General features: G+C 39.7%; 1 protein-coding gene across 1 annotated transcript in view; it reads left to right on the top strand.

The window, feature by feature from the left end:
• adcy3a (adenylate cyclase 3a) overlaps positions 1-21,026 on the top strand; it is a 45,196-nt gene extending 24,170 nt beyond the window's left edge. Inside the window, exons 9-21 of the mRNA XM_041792571.1 lie at positions 628-747; positions 2,447-2,589; positions 3,665-3,826; positions 4,035-4,122; positions 7,920-8,036; positions 10,574-10,914; positions 11,007-11,088; positions 11,273-11,431; positions 13,442-13,588; positions 14,197-14,310; positions 15,742-15,868; positions 16,226-16,350; positions 18,268-21,026. Coding sequence (XP_041648505.1) covers positions 628-747; positions 2,447-2,589; positions 3,665-3,826; positions 4,035-4,122; positions 7,920-8,036; positions 10,574-10,914; positions 11,007-11,088; positions 11,273-11,431; positions 13,442-13,588; positions 14,197-14,310; positions 15,742-15,868; positions 16,226-16,350; positions 18,268-18,447 — 1,905 coding nt within the window. The 3' untranslated portion in view covers positions 18,448-21,026. The remainder of the gene's footprint in view (positions 1-627; positions 748-2,446; positions 2,590-3,664; positions 3,827-4,034; positions 4,123-7,919; positions 8,037-10,573; positions 10,915-11,006; positions 11,089-11,272; positions 11,432-13,441; positions 13,589-14,196; positions 14,311-15,741; positions 15,869-16,225; positions 16,351-18,267) is intronic.
• The last annotated feature ends 794 nt before the right edge of the window (positions 21,027-21,820 follow it).

The following is a 21,820-nucleotide window of genomic DNA, read 5'->3' as shown; positions in this document are numbered from 1 at the left end:
AATTTTACACGAAAATGCCAAGAAATTCCAAAACAAATTTCCCTCAAAACATCCAATAAAATTTTCCAAAATTATCAAACATATCTCCAAAATTTCCATGAAAACACTTGAAATTTCTGACCAAATGCATAAAAATGTCCAAACACCATTCCCATGGTCTAACATGAAAATTCATGAGGATTTCACAGCAAATTCTTCCAACATTTCAAGCAAGTTACCTTAAATTTAATGGACATTCTGGACAAATAGGTCTGAAATTCTAATTGCAGTAATTTTTACTATTTCATAGAAAAACCAGCATATTACATCCTCATTTTTACGCTGGGACTTAGGAGGATATAGACATTGTTTAGGAGGGATGGAGCCATTGTAAAAGACTCAGAGGATTATTGGACAAACATTCTGTCTGTCACATGATGTAGGACAAACACATGATGTAGGCGTGTGCCTTATGAAGAGTAAACTGAATGTCATAAGCTCTACAGGCTGCCGTTGTTCAACTTTAAGCTTTGAAGGTGGATCCGCCTGATGATGGATCCCGCCAATCCCTCAGCTCAGCTGGGTTCTCGTTGGTGTGTTCAGGTCTGTAACGTTTTTCTCTGCTTCCTGTTTGTTTGTTTTCATCAGAAGCTGTCGGTGACATCATCCAATGGGAACTCTCCTCTGCTGATCAACACCACTGAGTGTAACGGCAGCGTGAACACGGCCTGCACCACGCCGGAGGAACCTGAGGAGCTTGACACAAAGGTGACGATACAGACAGTCATCACTGAGGTGTAAGGAGTCAGTACTGTTGGTTCTGAGATCATGACTTGTTATTCATGATTTTTCGCTCAGGCTTTTCTTCGGTCTCTCCATTCAAACTTGTTTTTGTGCTCTAAACTGCCTCCTTTTTCTTAGATTTTTTTCTGTGTTCTGAATGTCGGCCTGATTAAACCACCTCTCGCTCAGAGAGTCCCAACATTCTGCCACATAAACATAAAGGACGTAGTTTAGAGCAGTGTCTCTCAACCATTATTCCTTGGAGCCCCCCTCCCCACACACGTATCTAAGAAAAGCTGAGCCCCCCCAGGACCCAAGAGAGAAAGAAAACTGACACACCGCCACCAAAAATCAGTATAGATTTTAATTGTTTCACTGATAAAACCCTAATAATAGGCTTATGCATGCTTTTCTTAACAAAAGACCTTTGTATAAACTACTTAATAACTGCTTTATCCTGGTTTTAGTCAATATTTGCAAATCTAATTTTGCCAGCCTCAGAGCAGACAAAGCCTTGCACTCCCTCTAGGATCTTTGGCAGCCCCCAGGGGGGTCCCAGACCCCAGGTTGGGAACCAGTGGTTTAGAGCACAAAAGCAGGTTTGGATGAAAAAACTTCAAAATCAGGAAGAGAGCTGAGAGCTCAGATTGTTTAAATGCACTCTTGAGTTTTGCAACAATATTGGCTCCATAGGGTTATTCCATGGGCTGAATATCAAGATGGATGTACTCCCAGTGACAGCAACCAGTTGCTTGTGAAGTGCACTTTAGAGGCCTTGTGGTGGCTGTCCCCATATTGGAAACAAGAAGAGAAACAGGCAGAGACCCTCTGAGCTAGTTCCTGGGCTGGTTTGGAGTCAGGACTTCTTGTAGAAACAAGGACAGCTGCTTGTCCAGAGATGGACTTTGGCATTAGGAAAAGATAGGTAATCACATGGTGCCCCTAGTAGTCTGGGGCCCTATGAAGGCATAAGTGATGCAACTCTTTCTCCTGCACCAGCCATGTTATAGACTGTTGGAAAGAGGAGACTCTCAACATTCTGAAAAAGTCCAACAGTAATGGCTCATAGATCCAGAGCAACAGAAATTAGCCCTGATGTGTGAGGAAAACACACCGTCTCTGTCACGTTTTCGTCCAAATATTAGTTCAAATCTCAGTAATCCTGGTGTCTAGATAAAGGTAAGGGACCAAGGATTTTTGGGGGTGGGTCCTGATGTTAGGCTTTACTTGAATTTCTGAAACTTTGTCATGTTAAGCTTGCATGTTATCAGTTAGCTGCTCTTTTAGACTGCAGTGATAGGGAGGCAGAGAAGTGCAAAAACATCATCAACATGTCAGTGAAACTGTTCCACGTAGCGCCCCCTACAGAGGACTTATATTTGCAGCACTGAGTTTGTGTGTTTTTACCAGCTTCCTCTCTGTGTCTGCAGCATGTTTAATGTTAATACCGCTGCTTCTGATTTTTGCACAATGTTTTTTCCATTTGCAGGATATTTGTTTCATTGCAGCATGTTTCAGTTGTATCATTTTTTGGCCTTTTCTTTGCAATTTGCAGCATTTCAGAACATGTTGTGCATTTGTTGTAATGATCATTTTTTCAACTGATGCCTGTGGTTTGTTCTTCTCTGCCACCATAGAATGATCTAGTATAAGAACTATTAACATTCTCCTCTGTGATCTCCAGGTGGTGAACCCGTCCTTCCCCAACCCTCGGCGGCGGCTTCGTCTTAGAGATCTGGCTGAGAGAGTGATTGATGCTCAGGAGAACGAACAGGAGCTGAACAAGCTGCTGAACGAGGCGCTGCTGGAAAGAGAGACGGTGCAGGCGTAAGAGACACTGTCACTGCCTCAAACATGGACCCTGTTTATTTTTTACATTGATAATTCTCTTTGGTCATTCGGATACAAAGGGAGTGCTCTTTAGTCCCTGTGTCCGTACTCTGCATTAGCAATCAGTGCTGACCTGATATCAGGACTCCCTGTCCCTCCTCCTATTCCAACATCAGCCTGTTCATTATTTCTGTGGCTCTCCTACCGTGGCTTGGTTTCCCTGCATGCTGATGAGAATGGGGGACAATTAGCCACCAGCTGAGAGGCTAGTGGTGCTTTTTTAACAGCTTTTCTCCCTTCTAAACATGTTTTACTGGAAATGTTGATATACTATGAAGAAAATAATCCTTGAGGGGACTGGTTAGATTGGAATGACAACTTGTGGCCTGGACTGGCCCGCATGCAAAAGACTAGGATGGAATGTTTAGGCCTGACTAGGCCAGTGGTTCCCAGTGTGGGGGTCCTGAGACACTGATGGGGGGTCACGGGATGCATTCCGTAAAAACAAACAGAATTCTGTAAGGACTTTAAGTGGTAAATTATATCCATTACTATATTAAAAAACATAGTTAAAATGAGTTCAATTTTAAGAGAAGTTATGTGAGTTTTTTGCTTAAATGTAAGTATAATGTATAAAATCTATACTGTAAATTAATGCTCCCTGAGGTCTTCCTCTTCATGAAGTAAAAAGTAGTTGTGAGTTTTCATCACAACCAAAAAAATGGTAACAATTCTGGACAAGTTGGTTCCCAAAATACACAGCAGGGAGGAAGAAGCACAACACTGAATCCTACGCAGGAGAAGGGAAAGTCTGGGTGGGCGTGTCCTAGCTGCCGGTGGGCTTGTGCAAGCGTAGTGTCAGGGCGGGGGTTGTTTACCTCCCCATCTCAGGCTGGTCCAGTAAGGAGAGAGCGTAGCAACCTGACGTCAGGTTGTTCCAAATTGCGTGATGTTTGTGAGACAAGCTGTTTAGGAAACAGGAAATGATCTATGGGATATAAAGTGTTGTGTGGACTATAACTGTGTAATCTGTGTAACTCTAGGTAGTTTCTCCTCCTGTCTTTGTGTTCAGTCTGAAGGGGAAACACACCAACAGGCTCTCTCTGAGGTTTGTCGACCCAGAGCTGGAGACTCGGTACTCCGTGGAGAAGGAGAAGCAGAGCGGAGCGGCGTTCTGCTGCTCCTGTGTGGTTCTGCTCTTCACCGCAGCCATGGAGGCGCTCATCGACCCCTGGTTAGAGAATATTTCAGAATTTCCTCCGTTGACCAACAGATTTTTCCTGAAGACAAAGAAAAAATGAGTAGACCTTACTCATAAATACAGTATCAGGCTGTAGTGTTTATAAAGACGGTGCTTGTGTGCGTGTGGAGGTGGGTTTTGGTGAACCTCTTGATGTGAGGTTTCAGAGTTTCTTCTTCTTTCTCTGTGTGGTTTGTTACAGGCTGATTGCAAACTACATCACGTTTGTAGTGGGAGAGGTTCTGCTGCTCGTCCTGACCATCTGCTCTCTGGCTGCCATCTTCCCCAGAGTGAGTTAACACCAGTTTTTAGTGTTTACGTGTGGTGTTTGATCATGGTCACAACGCCGTTTCACAGATGTGCCATTTAAGGGTTTTAGGGTATTGAAATTACAAAAAGTGTTTAAAAAATCTATTTAAACAGTTTAAAATGTTGTTTTCAGAGAGATTTGTTGAAAGACTTTATTCCACACACAAAATCATAACCGATATGGACAAAAGTATTCAGCCACCTGACCATTACACCAGCAGGGACTGTGATGACACTGTACTCTAATCCATGTACTTTAATATGGATATGGTCCCCCTTTTGCAGCTATAATGGCTTCCACTCTTCTTGGAAGGCTTTCCACAGGATCTTAGAGTGTTTCCATGGGAATGTGTGTCCATTCATTCTGCAGAGCAATTATGAGGTCAGGCACTAATGTTGGATTAGAGGTGATGTGAGGCTTGCATGCAGCTGCTTGGCCATAGTAACCCATTCATGAAGCTTGTGCTGCAGTTTTAGTGTTTACATTAATGCCAGTGGAAGTTCAGAACTCTGGATGGAATCAGCAGAGCGTTGGAGACTTTTAAAGACCATGAGCCTTAGCAGTTGTTGACCCTGTGCTGTGATTTTACCTGGCCTCCCACTTTGTTGTTCCTAAACTCTTCCACCTTCTAACAGTATCCCAAACAGCTGACTGTGGAATATCCTGCAGGGATAATATTTCACCAACTGTCTCAAAGGTCACATATTATGAAAAATGCATTGTTTCAGGCTTTTCTAGAAAAAATATTTCCTGTCCACCATTCCCCCAAGAATCAGACCCTCTCCTCTTTCTCCACCCTTCAGAAAACATGTGCCGAAAAAAGCTGTTCTCAGATTTTCCCCTCATGATGTCATGTGGGGAGTTAGCCCCGCCCCCAGGTTCGGTTGGCCCCCCAGCTTGTAAGAAGGTTCCGCCCTCCTCTCCTTATCCTGCTCTCAGCTGCAATCAGGAAAGCCACATCCATTTCCTGAAAGGGGTGTGGTCAGGGGCGGAGTCAGACAGCTTATTAACGTTTAAAGCCACAGACACAGAAACAGCTCATTCTGAGCAGGTCTGAAACAGAGGGGTTGTTAGACATGCAAGAATCCAATACTGGAGTGTTTTTCCAGCAACAAACTCCACAGGCATAATTTGGGGACGTCTGAGACCAATATAAAATTGTCTTAAAGGGGTATTATATGTAACCTTTAATGCAATGGTGGCATCCATCACAGCATCATGCTTGAGGTCACTGAGCTCTTCAGAACGATCCATTTAGGATCAGAGATGTTTGTAAATGAAGACCACATGGCTAGGTGAGGATTTTATACACCTGTGGGTCTGACTGAACACCTGGATTTCTTAACTAACAGGTGTGGCCAAATACTTTTGTCCATATAGGGATTTATTACATTTTGTGACTTTCAAAAAACCCTCTTTTTCATTGATCCGTGTGTCGAATTCCCAGTCCAAAATTTATCATTACACTAATTATAATACACATTCTGCAAACAGTTGAACATTTTATTTAATGATATAAAAAGCAAAAAAATCTTGACTTTATTACTATGATAAATAATGCATCTAATTGTGAGAAAACCATAATAAAATGAGATTCTATGTGGGCTTATAATGTGATTATTCCCATCTTTTTTTTTTTTTTTATTATTTATTTTCCCTCCTCTTTTTATCTTCTTGTTTTATATATCTAAAATACTGTGGTATCTTTCTTTGTAATTAGGATTGAAATATTATGGTGGGTTTTATAATAAGCCCCTGTCGAGTCTTTGACCTCACGAGCAAAGATCTGTCTATACCAGGGGTGTCAAACTCAAGGCCTGGAGGCCAAATCCGGCCTGTGGAACAGTTAAATCTGGTCTGCAAGATTATATTGTATTTCTGCTTTAACTGGCCCATCAGTCTGAGGTCTGCAGACTTCCTCAAATATAAAAATGTAAACTTATCCTTGATGATTTAAAATATCCTTGTTAATTCATACAATCTGAAAAAGTAGGGAGTCAAAATAATTAGATAAAAAGTCAGGAATATGGGAAAAGAAATTAATTGTGTTTTAATTTCATATTTTCAATTTTGCATCTCAGAATTAGGACTCAAACTTTTGGTTTTTAATTTTCATTTCATACTTAGGGCATTTAAACTCATAATTTTGACTTCTTATCTAATATTTTAAACTTTTAGATTAATAATTTTAAATTTTAAGTCATATTTTGACCTTTTAAACTAATTAAGCCTATTTTGTATTTCATATCATATTTTCAACTCCTAACTTTGACTTCATAATCCCATGGTTTGACCTTTTAGACTCCTAATTTAAAAATTTGAATTATATTTTGACTTTTAATTTCATGATTTTGACTTTCTTTCTAATATATTTGCCTTTTAAAAACATTATTTTTCAATTTCAATTTCATGCTTTTACCTTTTTGGGCTATTAAATGTACTTTTCTCAGATTTTGAGCCTTTAAACTACTTATCTTTTTGTTTATTTTTTATTTCAAAACAATTTATCATAAATGCTGAGTTTTTTTTCTTATTTTATTACTGGTGAAATGAGATTGACAGTTTATGCTTCAAAAGTTAACCCCGTTAGGCCCTCAGGTTAGACCTGAATCCAGAATCCGGCCCCTGCTGTGATTGAGTTTGACACGCCTGGTCTATGTCCTTGGGAAAGTTGTGCATATGTGTTGAATAAGAAGAGAAAATAGAAATGACAGCCTCTAAAATGTAGAGGATAACAGCTTAAGGGTTCTGTGATTGATTTTTGATCAGATATAAAGAAATTATTCTCCCATTATTGGGTGTCTAGGGTTTCTTTGTATTATTTGATTTGTCCTAAATAAAGATAAATATTTTACAGCCCTATCAAAATAAGAGCAGAGCATTTAACAGCATACTCCCACATTTCAGTGTGTGTTTAACATTAAGCAGACCTGTGGTTTCTCTCCGTCATGGAAAGTCAGATTTATTGATAACCATCAGAGCTGAGGTCACACACATCCAGCTGATCAATCGCACACTCAGTCATCAATATGTGCTGTAATATGACGCCGCCCGCGGCCTGCAGAGCGTTTCCAAGAGTCCATTAACAGAGACACGTGTCTGCTGGTCTGGCAGAGCTCTGTCACACTGCTGCAGGGTTTAAACACACGTGTTATTAATAACATTCAGAGGAGCTGTCCTAAAACCCTAGCCCTGACCTCTGACCTTTAGCTGAAGCAAACACCTGTTCACGTCAAATCATTTCTGCTGAGTCAGCTCTTTCTGCATTGACAAACCAACAAACATGCTTCCCTTTTTAAATATTCTTTATGTTTATTAGATATGACCAACACCTCACAAACCGTTAACACACCACAAACAAATGCTGTAAAACTACAGAGACTTCTAGAACTGCAGGGTGGTTTGATGCTTTTATGATCTGATGAACTATTTTTGTTGATCTGGTTTTGTCTCTTAATGTTCACATTTGTCCAAAGAAAGTAAAACCAGACAGAAAGTTCATGAATTTTCTAACATGCATGACTACAAATAACCCTCATTGCATTCTTCAATGATTGTGCTCACAACATTTGGGGTCACAGTGACCTTTGTCCTTTTGACCTATTCAGTTTTTCTTGAGTCACTCCCAACTCCCATCAGCCCCGGCTTCCAGAGTATTTGAGGTACCTGGTAAGGTCTCAGGACCTCTACCTTAATGACCTTCCACCTTTAGAGTCTGACAGATGTTTACCTCCAAAGCTGCTAGAAACTTCATTCATGTGAGTGTGTTTGTCCCAGGTGTTTCCTAAGAAGCTGGTGTCCTTCTCCACCTGGATTGACCACACCCGCTGGGCTCGTAACACCTGGGCGATGGCGGCTATCTTTATCCTCACCATGGCTGACATCATGGACATGGTGAGTCCATCCCTTCTGTTTATAACAAATACAGAGGTAGGATCCATGCAGGAAAAATCCTTTACAAGGAACAGGTTCTTTGCAGATGACGTCATGCAGCAGCAGAGAACTCCTGCTGGGGTTAAAGGGCTTTCTTGCAGATGCCTGATTAAAACAAAATTAATTGTAGTGATTCTGTAATTGGACTTTATGTCATAAGTATCATAAGAAAAGCATTCACAGTAAATTCACTGTTTATGGAACAAAAATATGAAGCATTAGAGGTAAATATTCGAGTCTGATGTTATGGTTGTGCAAAGGATTTGGCAACCTGGCATGCCAGATGGATTTGTTTCACACATCCATCTGGTAAACCACTCATAGACACTGTTTGGGAAAGGGCACATCTTTACGGGCCAATCAGAGCAACAAAACATGTGACGTCTTTGCCGATACCGAGGAGTAAACTCCATGACACGAACCATGGCGACTGTAGACATGTCAGTACACAACTTTTGTCATTTTGAAAAAAAAAAAAAAAAAACAACTCAATGCTGTTCTTTGTTCTTCTTTTGACAAAGAAATGTCTTCTGCCATATCTGCATGCGGCCTTTTGTTGCTGCTTGCTTATGTCACAACTCCGCCCCGCCAGAAAGTACTGCCCCTTGATGCTGATTGGTCCTGTCACTTTCTAACTTGGCCCAAACTGTTCAGACGGGAGCTTTGCAGGATGGATTTGCCAGTGAGAAACACAGAAACGGGCGTATCCATCTGCTTTGCAAGGTTAAGGTTTTGGTGGGCCTCAGGAGATTTTCAGGTGTCAGATTGGATCACACGTACTGAAGTTTGGGGAAGGCTGTTCTAGGGTAATCTGTATAAGTGTAAAAATATAATGTCATAAATTTTTCAACAAGTTTTAGAAATATTTAATGAATAAAGAAGGACCCAGAATGGACCCCTGTGGGACACCATCTTGCATATAAACTACATGGGTGATAAACCATTGACCTGGAAGGTTAGTATTCATCCACATTATTCGTTTTAAGACTATTTGGCTGTTTTAGAAGTCAATGCCATGTTAGTCTCTTTGACAACAGTAACGTAAGTCAGTACATTAAGGCCCCGTCCACACAGAGATGAATTCATAACTATACGCAAAAGTTTTTTGTCGTATTGGCATTTCATCCACACGGAAACTATGTTGTGGGAGGCTGTAAACACTTCGTTTTGAAATGGGGTCCTAGAGTGAACAAATCTGTCAACGCTTACCGTTTCTTCTCTGTGTGGACAGCCAACCACATCTTTCTTGAAGCGATTGCATCCTACATAGCATAGCCCACTTAAGCGGCATGCGCGGGTCAAACCAAAACCACAATGGTGGATTACAGGGTTGTGTTTGTGCTGCAGAAGCTACTGAGCTTATGATGGTTTTTACGACAAAATCTGATGCTCCTTTACCACCACTGAGAGCAGCAGCCACCAGATGTTCTTAAATCCACGGCAGAGAAAGCTAGGAGAAAGTTTAGGTCAGTTTTCTGTGATCTTCTTCTCTCTTTTGCTGCATTTCAGTGGCAGTGTTACAGTGCCACTTACAGGCTTTGCATTTATACTACAGCATTTTCAGTCGTTTTCAGTAGTTCCGTGCTTGCGGATATTTCCTGAACCGATCCCACTTTTTCAAAAACATATATCATTTTCGTTGGGGCCTTAACCCCTTGAGAGTTTCTTTAATATTCTGATGAATTGGTTCTTAAGGACAAAAAGTGTTTGCTCCCCAAAAAATGCTGTAAAAGTAATTTATATCATTTTTTTCCCACTTTAAACAAGTCAGTCTTTTAAAACTACTTCAGCCTGAAACGTATCAAACATAAATTATAGTTGTAGTTTAACAAAATCACAAAACCTCAAATGAAACACACACACACAACATCAATAGCAACACTCACTTATAATTTCAGTAGAAAAGGCATACTTGCAGAAAACATGAAAAAGTGTAAAATTTTGCAGCATGCCGTAAGTGGGGAAAAGTAGCTCCATTTGGTGGACAAATATAAAAATTTAAACTTAAAAGCTAGTAGTCCAAAATCAAATGTTAACATAAAGAAATTCACTTGTTTCAGCTAAGATAAATGTGGGATGAAAATAGGCATTTTCAGTGGTTTTCAGTGAGACATTTTTGTCCTTAGAAAGAAATGTGTTGGTTTTTGTGTTGCTTGGACATTTTAGGTTAATTTAAGGAACTGAGACAACAATTCTGATTTTTTTTATTAAAATAACCCAGTATCTGAAAATATATTTCAGTATTTTTATTCATTTAAGATCTCAGGATGTTGCTGCATTATTCCTTTTTTAAAGGTATTTTTTCAGCCTATTTATTTTAATGTATATTTTTTAAAAATGTAAAAAAGCTCCAAATTAATGAAAGAAATTCTGTTTTGTTTGCTTCAATGACTGTACAAAAATAGTACCGAACTGCGACTTCAAAACCAAAGTTTTTCTGTACCGTTACACCCTTTACTATTTTATCAACTCATGAGACTTTCTCTCTCTTTGTCCAGCTGAGCTGTCTCCCTAAAGTCCAAGACTCAGGCAGTCCTACGGTGGACCCCTCCTCGTCCTCCTCCTCGTCCCCGTCCTTGTCTCCATCATCTTCATCGCCTCCGTCATCCTCTTTGTCCTCCTCCTCATGGTCCAGCCCCAGCGGGTGCCTTGATAACCCTAAATACTACAGCTACATCGCCGTCCTGGCCTTGATGGCCACCACCATGCTGGTTCAGGTCAGTCACATGGTGAAGCTCACGCTGATGCTGCTCATCACCATAGCAACCAGCATCGTCAACATCTACAGCTGGAGGGACATCTTTGACCGCTACGACTCTGCCCGGTTCCAGGACTACAGGTAGACAGGAAACGGTATCACCTGGTGTTTTATTTAACTGTCTATCATTACCAACAGAATCTGCCAACCTGTCCTCGTGTCCCCATGTCCAGGTCGTCTCTGGTTCCCTCCAAGTTCACCATGTCAGTGATGATTGTCATCATGATGGTCAGCTTCTACTACTTCTCCAGACATGTAAGTCACTTAATTAGGAGTCAGCATACCGAAGGAGAACAGGTTTACTGCTGTGGTCATCAGAGAGTCTGCATGCTGCTTTGGGACCAGGTTTTTATTCAGATTAGGGATCATTATTCTCCTGATGCTTACAGGATGCTTACAGAGATGAACAGACTTTATGCTCTGCTCGTTGTTCCTGCAGGTGGAGAAACTGGCCCGTACCCTGTTCCTGTGGAAAATTGAGGTCCATGAGCAGAAGGAGAAGGTCTACGAGATGAGACGCTGGAATGAAGCTCTGGTGACCAACATGCTGCCCGAACACGTGGCTCGACACTTCCTGGGCTCGAAGAAGAGAGACGAGGTGAGAGAGTCGCACACATGCAACGCTGCTCTGCACTTCACTGGATGGTGAAACTAATATCAGAGATGTTCTTTAATACCAGCATGGCATTTACATCAGTTATTAAAGGATTTCAAATGAAGCCTCAAGGCTCATGTGACTTTTTTCCCAGTATGGAAAAAAATAGATCAGTGTGCTTTAAACTATTCAACGATCACTGACCATATACTCATGTCAGTAATGCCACAGAAAAGCTGAAAAGCTATGAACTGTCATGTCTTTTTTCACAAAATATGAAGAGCGCAATGTAAATGCTAGTTACCGACTGATTTCTGTCATGTAGGGCTGAATGGTTCTTACCTGTAGGTGGCACTATAACTGGTTTTTAATGTTTGCATACAGACATGTTGAGATGTTTTCTGTTATCACTGTAAAATAAGTACAATTTGAGGCAGACTTTAGCTCTTATTTTTGAATAACACTTACTTCCTGTCACATGGCAATACATCAAACTTTGAGGAGCAACAGTACCAGAGCCATGCCTCTTCAGTCAAGGAGGGTTTTCAGTAAGGTGTTTTCCACACAAGTTCAGATTGGCTTAGTCTTATTTTGTAGGAGAAGTTATTTCCAGTATGAGGCCCAGAAATGTCCAATTTAACAAGGGTTATTTAACATAAAATTCTTTATTGTGTGCCTCCTGTTGGTCTGGTGATATGGCTCAAAGAGACTCAGCCAAGCCCACCAAAAATCCCTGTAACAATCATCTTGCTGAGTTTTTCCTCTGGCCTTGAGTTTACCAATATTTGTAGCGTTACAGGGATTTTAATTTCCCTGAAAAAAAAAATGCTTCCTGTTTCATGGCAATTACTGCACTGCCATTGCTACAGCTTTATTTACCTACATTTTAGCTTCACATGATAAACCCATTTCAAGGAAGCAACCTGGAAGTAATAGGAACTGATTTTTGGAAAATCCACTTTGTTTTGGATGAACTTCCTAGCACAAGTTAATCTTTGAAGGACGCCTGGAAATGGGCCAAAATACCCCAATTTTGCCTAATTTATTCACAATGGTGAATTTCCTGTTGGAGCTAGGGTAATACTGCAGAGACTTTTTTGTAGATCATATCAAGCTGAATCTAACCACCAAATTATATAATTCTGGGACAACATCGAAGGAGAGGGCTTTATCATTGAAGCTGTTGAGGGTGTTACGGGCTAAACCTGGCTAAATAAACAACACCAGAACCTAAAGCCCTAACATCCAGTTTATTAAAGAAAAGGCAGGAGGAAATACTGAACTGGTTTTCAGTACAGGAAACACAGACTGGGTTACCTGCACACCGATGTCGTCTGGGCCTCCAGCTTAGTTTGCTCTTGAGGCGTAGCGTGGTTGGTGAGCCCAAGCTTTGCTGCAGTTCAGATTTAGTGCGGTTGGGTTTTAACTCAAAAACAAGAACAAGTTTCATTCAACTCCATGAGAATTGGTTTGCTGTTTGGTTTAAGTCCGAGCTCATGGTTTCTCCTTCTCTCAGTAGCAACGTTCCCTACCTGAGTCTTGTGACGTCATTTAAAGGTGACATGGTTGCAGCTTCACGCGCACTGCCAGCATGGTGCATTCAAGACTGACGGACATTCCAACACATCTTAACCCTATGTTTATTTCCTACATGAAAACCAAAGAGAAAAGAAAGGAAAAGAAGAGGAACTCTATCTAACATGCCTACTGTTCCTAAGAAAGGGTGCTAGAAAGTGCGGGTTTAAAATGCACAAAATGCTGCAGTTATTGCAGGTTCTGATGTTTCTGTAAAAAAATCTTTCTGTCATAACCTGCTGATCCCTCTGAGTCCCTCGACTTTGGGATTACAGTTAGTTCCTCAGTGCTCAGGCCCTGATAACAAGTTAATTTCATTATAAGAAAGGTGTGATAGTCTATACACTGTGGTCTAAAAACCGTATTTCTAAATCCAAGTTGGCCCAAACATTTTTGAAAATATAAGACGGATATTCATTAATGTTTCTGCATCTCCAGGAGCTGTACAGTCAGTCGTATGATGAGATCGGAGTCATGTTCGCCTCCATCCCAAACTTCTCTGATTTTTACACGGAGGAGAGCATCAACAATGGAGGGATCGAGTGTCTGCGCTTCCTCAACGAGATCATCTCTGACTTCGATAGCGTGAGTTACCAGACTGTTTTAGAGCTCAGCAGTTCTCAGCTGATGCTCAGTTCCAGTACCATAAGAGCTGTTCTAATCCTCTGTTGACATCAAGATCAATATTGTTAATCCAAGAACCAAGCTAACCAGCTACCTGAACACTCCTGACTATAAAACATTTGATTTTAAAGTAACAGGAAAATTGAGAAAAGGGCAAATCTGTAAGACTGTGGACTTCTTTTTTCCCATAAATAAAAGAACTGCACATCCCACAATCCATTGTAAATCTCTTAATTGTGAATGACAGATATAAAGCTTTGAAGTGTACACAGACATTCTCTCTATGGTTATCTTTATTGTAGTTTTCATATTGATAATATCATATTTCATATTGATGGAGTTGCTGCTGTCCCTAAACTCTTCCACCTTCTAATAATATCACAGGGTCAGTCTATCATGGTTATGACATCATGGTGAATAATTAATACCAGTAGGGTAAAAAATGAACAGTTTTTACTGTAGGAACCATCCTGTTGAGCTTTATTCAGCATTAAACTGTTGGCCATGTTATAATCACCTCCACTCGCTTTTGGGTCCCGTATGTCAACAACTCTGTGTATCTTTTTCAGCTGTTGGATGAGCCTCAGTTTCGCTACATCACTAAAATAAAGACGATCGGCAGCACCTACATGGCAGCCTCAGGGGTCACTGCAGACGTCTCAAATGGATACAGCTGTATGAAGGTACGTATGCGTGCCTGATCTGATCACTACAGTCACATTCCCTTGAAAAAGAGATCTTTGATCTCAGTGGGACTTATCTGGCTAAATAAAGGTTAAATAAAAAAGAAAAACATTTCAAGCCCCATGTCCTAGCAAATACCAATGAATCACTAATATGTTCTGGTTTGGAATAATCCTGGTTTTAACCCCACTGAAAACCAGAACAATGGACCATTCAGCACTAGTTTGTATTTATGCTGGTCTGTGTTTTCTCCATGACTGTTGCTGTTTTAACCCTTTAAAGCCCGATACCTCAAATAATAGCCAAAAAATTCTATTTTTTTTGGAAATGTGGAAATGAGGTGTTTATTTAACTGAAATCCAGAAAAAGAAATAAGGCCAAACAATTTCACATATACTATATTACATACTATATCATATACTCTATAATAGGTTCACAATCTGACAACTGACTGGGCAGAAAAATGTAATGTTACACTCAGACTGTGCATAATACAGTATGAATATTACAAAACCACTTCAAACACTACAACTTATAAGGTTTTCTGTCCAGGAATATTTCAACAACCTCTTGGCAACCTCCTGAGCAGGATCTTAATATGTTACCGGGGTGTGCACCAACACAGCAGTGTTCACCTTCTGCTGTCCAGCAGTATATGCACCAAAAAGTAGAAGAGAAACAGAAACAGTGCTGACTCTTCAAAGATTCTTGTCTTTCTTGACTACTACAGAGGAAAGAAATAGGGCAGTTTTTCCCCTAAGGAAGTACTTCTGTGTAAAATAAACATTACAACCCTCTAACTAGGCCTACCAGTTCCGGTAGTCAGTTATAAGAATGCCACATGGCCAATGTCCATCTGCCTTTGAAAGTGTGGACTCTCCCATTATTCTTTATTATGGTGGGTACTGTGAAACTTAGCAGCTTATTGAAAGAATAACAGTGGTTATAACCTTGACGGCTCTATTACAGGCCCACAATCTAACAACCAACTTAGCAGAAGAATACAATAATACACACAGACTGTGTGTAATACGGTATGCCTCATCAAAACTGCTGTAAACACTACAACTCAAGCTTTTGAACTTGAAATGTTTTTGTCCCTTCCAAAATATAACCATAACGAGGATATTTTCGTATGAGGCTATCTTTCGAGCTGAATGATTTGCACCAACACAGCTGAATTTACCATCTGTGGTCCAGCAGTGTATGTGCTGAATGGTAGGGAGGAAACAGAAACAGTGCTGATGCTTCAAGGATTTTGTCTTTTTTGACAGTGAAAGAGAAAGGATATAGGGCAGTTTTTCTGAGCACTGAGTGCTGTAATGGATCACTTTGTAGGGAATAACCTACCACACTGCCATCATTATCTCTTTTTCTGCAGCTGTTTGTGGCTGTAGTTTGATTTGTAGTTTTTGTTTGTCTGTGTTTAGAAGGAGGAGCAGTCGGACAGAGAGCGATGGCAGCACCTGGCTGACCTAGCAGACTTCGCTCTTGCGATGAAAGTCACTTTGATGAACATAAACTACCAGTCCTTCAACAACTTCATGCTTCGCATTGGTACGTAACCGCCCTTTTAAACTCCCTCTGCATGATATTTAATTCTGACCTTGTGAATAACATACAAAATTATTTGACACTTCATTTTAGAAATGCCAAATTTGAAAAACATAAAATTTTATCAGTCCAGAGTTAAACTGTTGAATAGGTTACTTTTATTTGTACTAAAAACAGTTGTGAAAGTTAAAAGTACAGACAAGCTTCATAATATAGGGAAGCTCCTCTTATCAGATGAACCCCTAACCAATCAGAGCAGAGTTTAAGTGCAACCCTGAAGTCTTCACTATTAACACATTAAAAGCCTGTGTCATCAGCATAAAGAGAAATGTTCTAAATATTTTAACGTTCTGGCTGCAGGTCTGAATAAAGGCGGGGTGTTGGCGGGTGTGATTGGAGCGAGGAAACCTCACTACGACATCTGGGGGAACACTGTGAACGTAGCGAGTCGTATGGAGTCCACAGGGGTGATGGGAAATATTCAGGTATACAATTGGACATAACTATGATCATTAATGATGAGTTTTTAAAGAAATAAACAAATGATGACTGGAAATAAACATTCCAGATATTCTGTTCTATAATGTTTATCTGAATCCATGATTACACCATAACCATTTCAGCTGAAAATGATCATCTTTGTGTTTTGCTGTTTGTTAACATAACTGTAGCATTTTTGCTGCCTGAAAGTTCAGAAAATGACACCATCTCCATCATTGTGTAGATTGAAAACAGTTTACAGACAATAAACAGACTTTTTGGGTGTTGTCATTTTAATAGACGGTTTCGTAAAAATTCAATCATACCGTTTCATAATCTGTGATTGTAATTTTTCTCTCTTTAATATTTTTAATAATATAATAAGAGGTTACTTTATTTGTAGCGTTCAATTAATGCTTTTTCTAACTGATATTCAAAACAAAGAACAGTCTTTGAGGTTATGCATTTTAGAAAAATGGACATAGAGAAAAGATAACAGAAACATTACATCCTTGCCTTAGAAAATGACATCCTCTTTTAAAGTTTATAGAATATTCCACCCTTGGTTTTGAAAAGGATGTTCCTTGTGGTCTAAAAGTTAATTAAAACTGTAAAACTGATGTCATTCTTCAGCGTTTATAAAAAAGACTCAGTTCTTGCCTTTGAAAATGACGTCCTACTTTACAGTTTATTAAAACATTCCATCCTTGCCTTTAGAACTGTCACCCTTCAGTCTTTGTAAAAACATTCCATCCTTGCCTTTTACTAGGTTGCCCTTCTTTGAATTATATTAAACATTTCCTCTTTTTCTATGATAATGAAATCCTCCTTGAAAATGTGTAAAACAATTCATCCTTGCCTTTGAAAATGATGCCCTTCTATTCTAAGTCTATGATTAAAACATTTAATCATAGACTTTAAAAATGACAACATCCTTTGAAGTCTATAGAACATTCCATTATTGCTTTTAAAAAGAATGTTCCTTGCAGTTTATTAAACATTCCATCCTTGACTCTGAAAATGATTTAAAGATTATAAGATAAGATCTTTAAAGATTATAGAAAAGCATGGACTTTCAAAATGAAACATCTTTTGAAGCTTAGTAGACATTTCAGCCAAATCATCTTGCTTGTTAAAGTTTATAAAATATTCCAACCTTCCCTTTAAAAGCAATATCATCCCCCCCAAAAATCTAAAACATTTCATCTTGCCTTAAAAAATTAATTTTGTCATTTAATATTTATGGAATATTTCATCCTTGCCTTTGCAAATGGCATCCTACTTTAATGTTTTCTTTTTTTAAAAGTATGTTCTGTATAGTTTACAAAAAATTACATCCTTGCCTGTAAAACTGATGTCATCGTTCAGTATTCATAAAAAATATTCCACCCTTGCCTTTAAAAATATCATCCTGAAAACATTCTATACATTTCATCTGGCCTTTGAAATTGATTTATCATCTAGAATTTATGAAATATTTCATCCTTGCCTTTGAAAATGAAATCCTTCTTTAAAGTTTACAGAATATTACATCTTTGCTTTTGAAAGGATGATCTTGGTAGTTTAGCCAACATTCCATCCTTGCCTTTAAAACTGATGTCATCCTTCAGCGTTCATAAATATATTTAATCCTTGCCTTTGATAAAATCATCTTGCCCATTAAAGTTTATAAAATATTCCGTCCTTGCTTTTTAAAATGTTGTGCTCCTTTAAAATGTATAGAACATTTCATCCTTGCCTTTAAAGATGATGCTGTCCTTTGAAACGTTTCTGTGTAATTATGGCCTAAGTCATTTGCTCAGAGCTGATTTAGTTCTCCTGCTACCTCTCATGACGGTCTGCTTATTCCTCTTCTTGTAAAGTTCATTTATGTCTTAACAACCTGAAATCTGTGTCCTGTACTCTGTGTGTGGTGCCCCCAGGTGGTAGAGGACACCTACAACATCCTGAAGGAGTACGGTTTCCGCTTTGTGAGAAGGGGGCCGATCTTTGTGAAGGGGAAAGGAGAGCTGCTGACGTACTTCTTGAAGGGACGAGACAAACAGGGTTCATTCATCAACGGCTCCTCGGTCACACTTCCACACCAAGTGGTGGACAGCTGAATAAACCCAGGCACATGTTCACTGTCCACAGAGAGGTAGATCCAGGTCCAGCTGAGCAGGGTCATGAAGACACCAGGATTCTAAATGTCAGTATGATCCCAGTAAAAATCTAACAGTATTGATACCTGTTGGATACAAAGGCAACAACTGTAGAAGTCCTCGACACTCAAAGGTAGTTGATTTATTGTTTTTTATTGTGAGACCTCTAAATTCCATAGCTGGGCACAGCTGATTAAACATGTACCTTAGTTAATCGTTGATTCCCTTTAAAATGGGCAGAACGTGTTAGAAAACAACCTGAATGGAAATTGAATGAAAGTTAAAGGTTTAGATCAGTGGTTCTCAGCTGGTCTAGTCTCAGGACTCAATACCACCTCCTGAAGGAGGACTGATGTAACCCCTGTCATGCTCTGAATGTCCTTGTATTTACCAGGGGGATTGGAAAAAAACAAGAAAAAAACAAAGCTGACCTCACAGACCTTTGACTCTTTGGGTAAGGGGTGGTAAGGGGTGGATGAGGAGAGTAAGCACGGTCCAGGGTACTGTCTGAATGGGTAGTAGGACCATGAGTCTCTGGTCCTGCTGTGGATGTCCCAGGGGTTTAAAACCACCGGCTGTCTCTGGGCATATTACCAGGGGTGGAAAGGGATGTCGTCCAGCTTGACTTTGGCCGCCATTGTGGACTCTGGCCACCCGGTGAATTCTTAGCGCCCGACATGCCTAAAACTTCTGCATATGACTGTATGTCAGCTGAGAACCTTCCGTACAGTGTCAGACATTATGCCACAGTTTTTCAGGCACACCTCCACGACCTACTTTTGGGTCCCAACCTACCAGTTGAGAACCACTGGTTTAGATAGTTTTTTTTCACAACAGAGTCCACTTTTAAAATGTTGAGAAGTCTAGAACAGATAATTAACAGCTCTGTGCCCAGCTCCGCTAAATTTCCAGACTGAACTGTTGCCATGATTTTGCACAAAGATGAAAATTATTATTGACGTTTTAGATGGTGTCCCAACTTTTTTGGAACAATTGATGTTTTTAAAGTGAAACCCTGTGATTTGATCTATCTATCACACATTAACACCAGTCTCAGTGCCATCTCTACCTGCCTGGGGAACACCTATGTGGAGCTCTGAAGCTCCGCCCTCACCTCCAGAAACCTCCATGAACCTGAACATGAAACTCTGAGGAGGATGTTAACCAATCAGAGGCCAGGGATTTGACAATGTTGGACAATGACAGGCCAGAGAGGAGGACATGATGGTCATGGACCAATCAGAGGCTAGGAAGGATGTGGGCATGCTGAATGTGGACCAATCAGAGGCCAGCACGAGTGTGTCGCTGCTGTTGTTTTTCTACAGGTGCAGTATTGATGCTGTGCTCGCTGCACCGCTGCTCTGACCGTGAAGGACGCCATGCAGAGGGGAGGGGGGATGGAGATATTTTCAGTGACTGTGGATCGAGTGAAGTGCCTCTCACAGCTCATCTCCATGTTTTAATTCATGTGATGGATCCTACAGCTCCCCCTATAGGCCAGAGCATCACCATTCTGCTGTTAAAGGAGCATTACACTTTTTTACAGCTCATGAAATGTCATCACGATACCAAAATAATAGACGTTAACATAATTCTAGGAAAAATCAGAAAATACTGATACTGGTTTGATACCCAATATTACACCCAGTAGGAGTAACTGCTTGCTCATTGTCAAACTTGCACAGACACTTTTCTGTTTGGAAGTTTTTCTGACATTTTTGGGAAAATATCGACACTGCAGAGGAGTTAGCCTGCAAGGATTCATTCTTCTTCTTCATGCCTGTTTCATAAAATAGATGTAGTCTTTTCAAAGTTTTAAGAACTTTTTAATAACCTCGCAAAGCTGGTGGATTGTCAGGATTCATGTCTGTAATCAGAAGAGTCCATCTGCCAAAGCTTCAAGCTGATTGGCTTGTTCCTGGTTAGAGAATGACTGGACCAATTGGCTTCAGTGGAAGAGAAAGAGACGATTTTTGGTTCGACATGAGAAACCTAAAATCAATAAACAGCTGTTTCCCAATGAAATTTTTTTTTAAATAGGGAAAATGTTTAAAAATCTTTCCTTGGCAGATTAAATTGGTGATCAAAAAACAGGAAACAAAAGAAACTTTATTTTCCATCTCTTTTTTGTTATAAAGGAATGATTAAAAAAAAACAGTTAATTTATTCATCTTATTTTTTGTGTTTTGATCGTAAAAGTGTTCCATTCTTTGATCTTTCTTTTTGATAAGAACACAAAAACTACAAGATTAAAAATGAAACATTTTTGTCCCTACATTATTAGTAACATTCGCTTCCTGTAAAAACCTTTAGGACCAAAGCGATGTTGGTGCCTGTTGGATGGTCTCACTGTTTATAAGGCTCTTGACCAACAGACTGTAATATGATTCACTAAAATACACATACATATTTTAGGTTAGCTTCTTTGTATAAAAGCTGATAGACTAAAAAGCTTTAAAGTTTGATTTTGTTTTGATTTATTGATGATTTTAGGAATCTTTTAAACAACTTAAAAGAAAATGCAATGATTTCCACTTGAAGACCCTGTAAAGTGAAAATAGATCTGTATTTAGGTCTGTTGTATGACAGGTCTCTGTGTTATGAACCTCCAGGTTAAATTTCAGTCAAATAAAACATCTCTCTGTTTATAAAATTAGGATTCAAAATCATGAAAAATGAGGCAGTAAGCTCTGCTCCAGGATGGTGTGGGTGTGTCTGTTGAATGAGCTGAAGCCACGCCCACTCAGGAGAAATATGATCCTCTCAAATTAAAAAAATGCTACAGTCTGAACTGCGCACTCACGCCATTAGCCAGTCTCTTTACCTTAGAAGAAGAGACAAAGTCCGTTTTCTGTCTCAAATCTGTTATGATGCTTTAAATGATCCATAGTCCACTGTGGCTGATAGATTTGTTGAATTTACCTCACAATGAACAAAAAAAACCCAGCATTTAACTGACTGTTAACTTTCAATAAAGGCAGTGACATCAGCTAACAACAGACCGGACTGAGATGAACCGCTCTGTGATTTTATTTTGATGGTTAGATGGGTGGAGTCATTCCCCACTGTGGGCTCATGACATCATGAGCACACATATTTGCTCCGCCCACATTAAACCCAGCCAGGAAAGAGGTGAAAAATGTTCTAACAGGGTTAATTCAGAATTCAGTCACATGTGGATCTCAGTGTTTTCACATGTTTATAGCAACCATATTCTAACATTTGTAGAGTGTTAAGACAAAAACTTTGGATTTCACGTCACAGGGTCTTTAAAGCTAAGAGGTTCAAGTTTTCAAATGTTTGTTATCGTCTCTATCTGCTGCAAAGACTGCAG

Source organism: Cheilinus undulatus, linkage group 8, assembly GCF_018320785.1.
Source record: "Cheilinus undulatus linkage group 8, ASM1832078v1, whole genome shotgun sequence".
Classification (NCBI taxonomy): Eukaryota; Metazoa; Chordata; class Actinopteri; order Labriformes; family Labridae; genus Cheilinus; species Cheilinus undulatus.
This window is presented reverse-complemented; position numbering and strand designations above follow the sequence as displayed.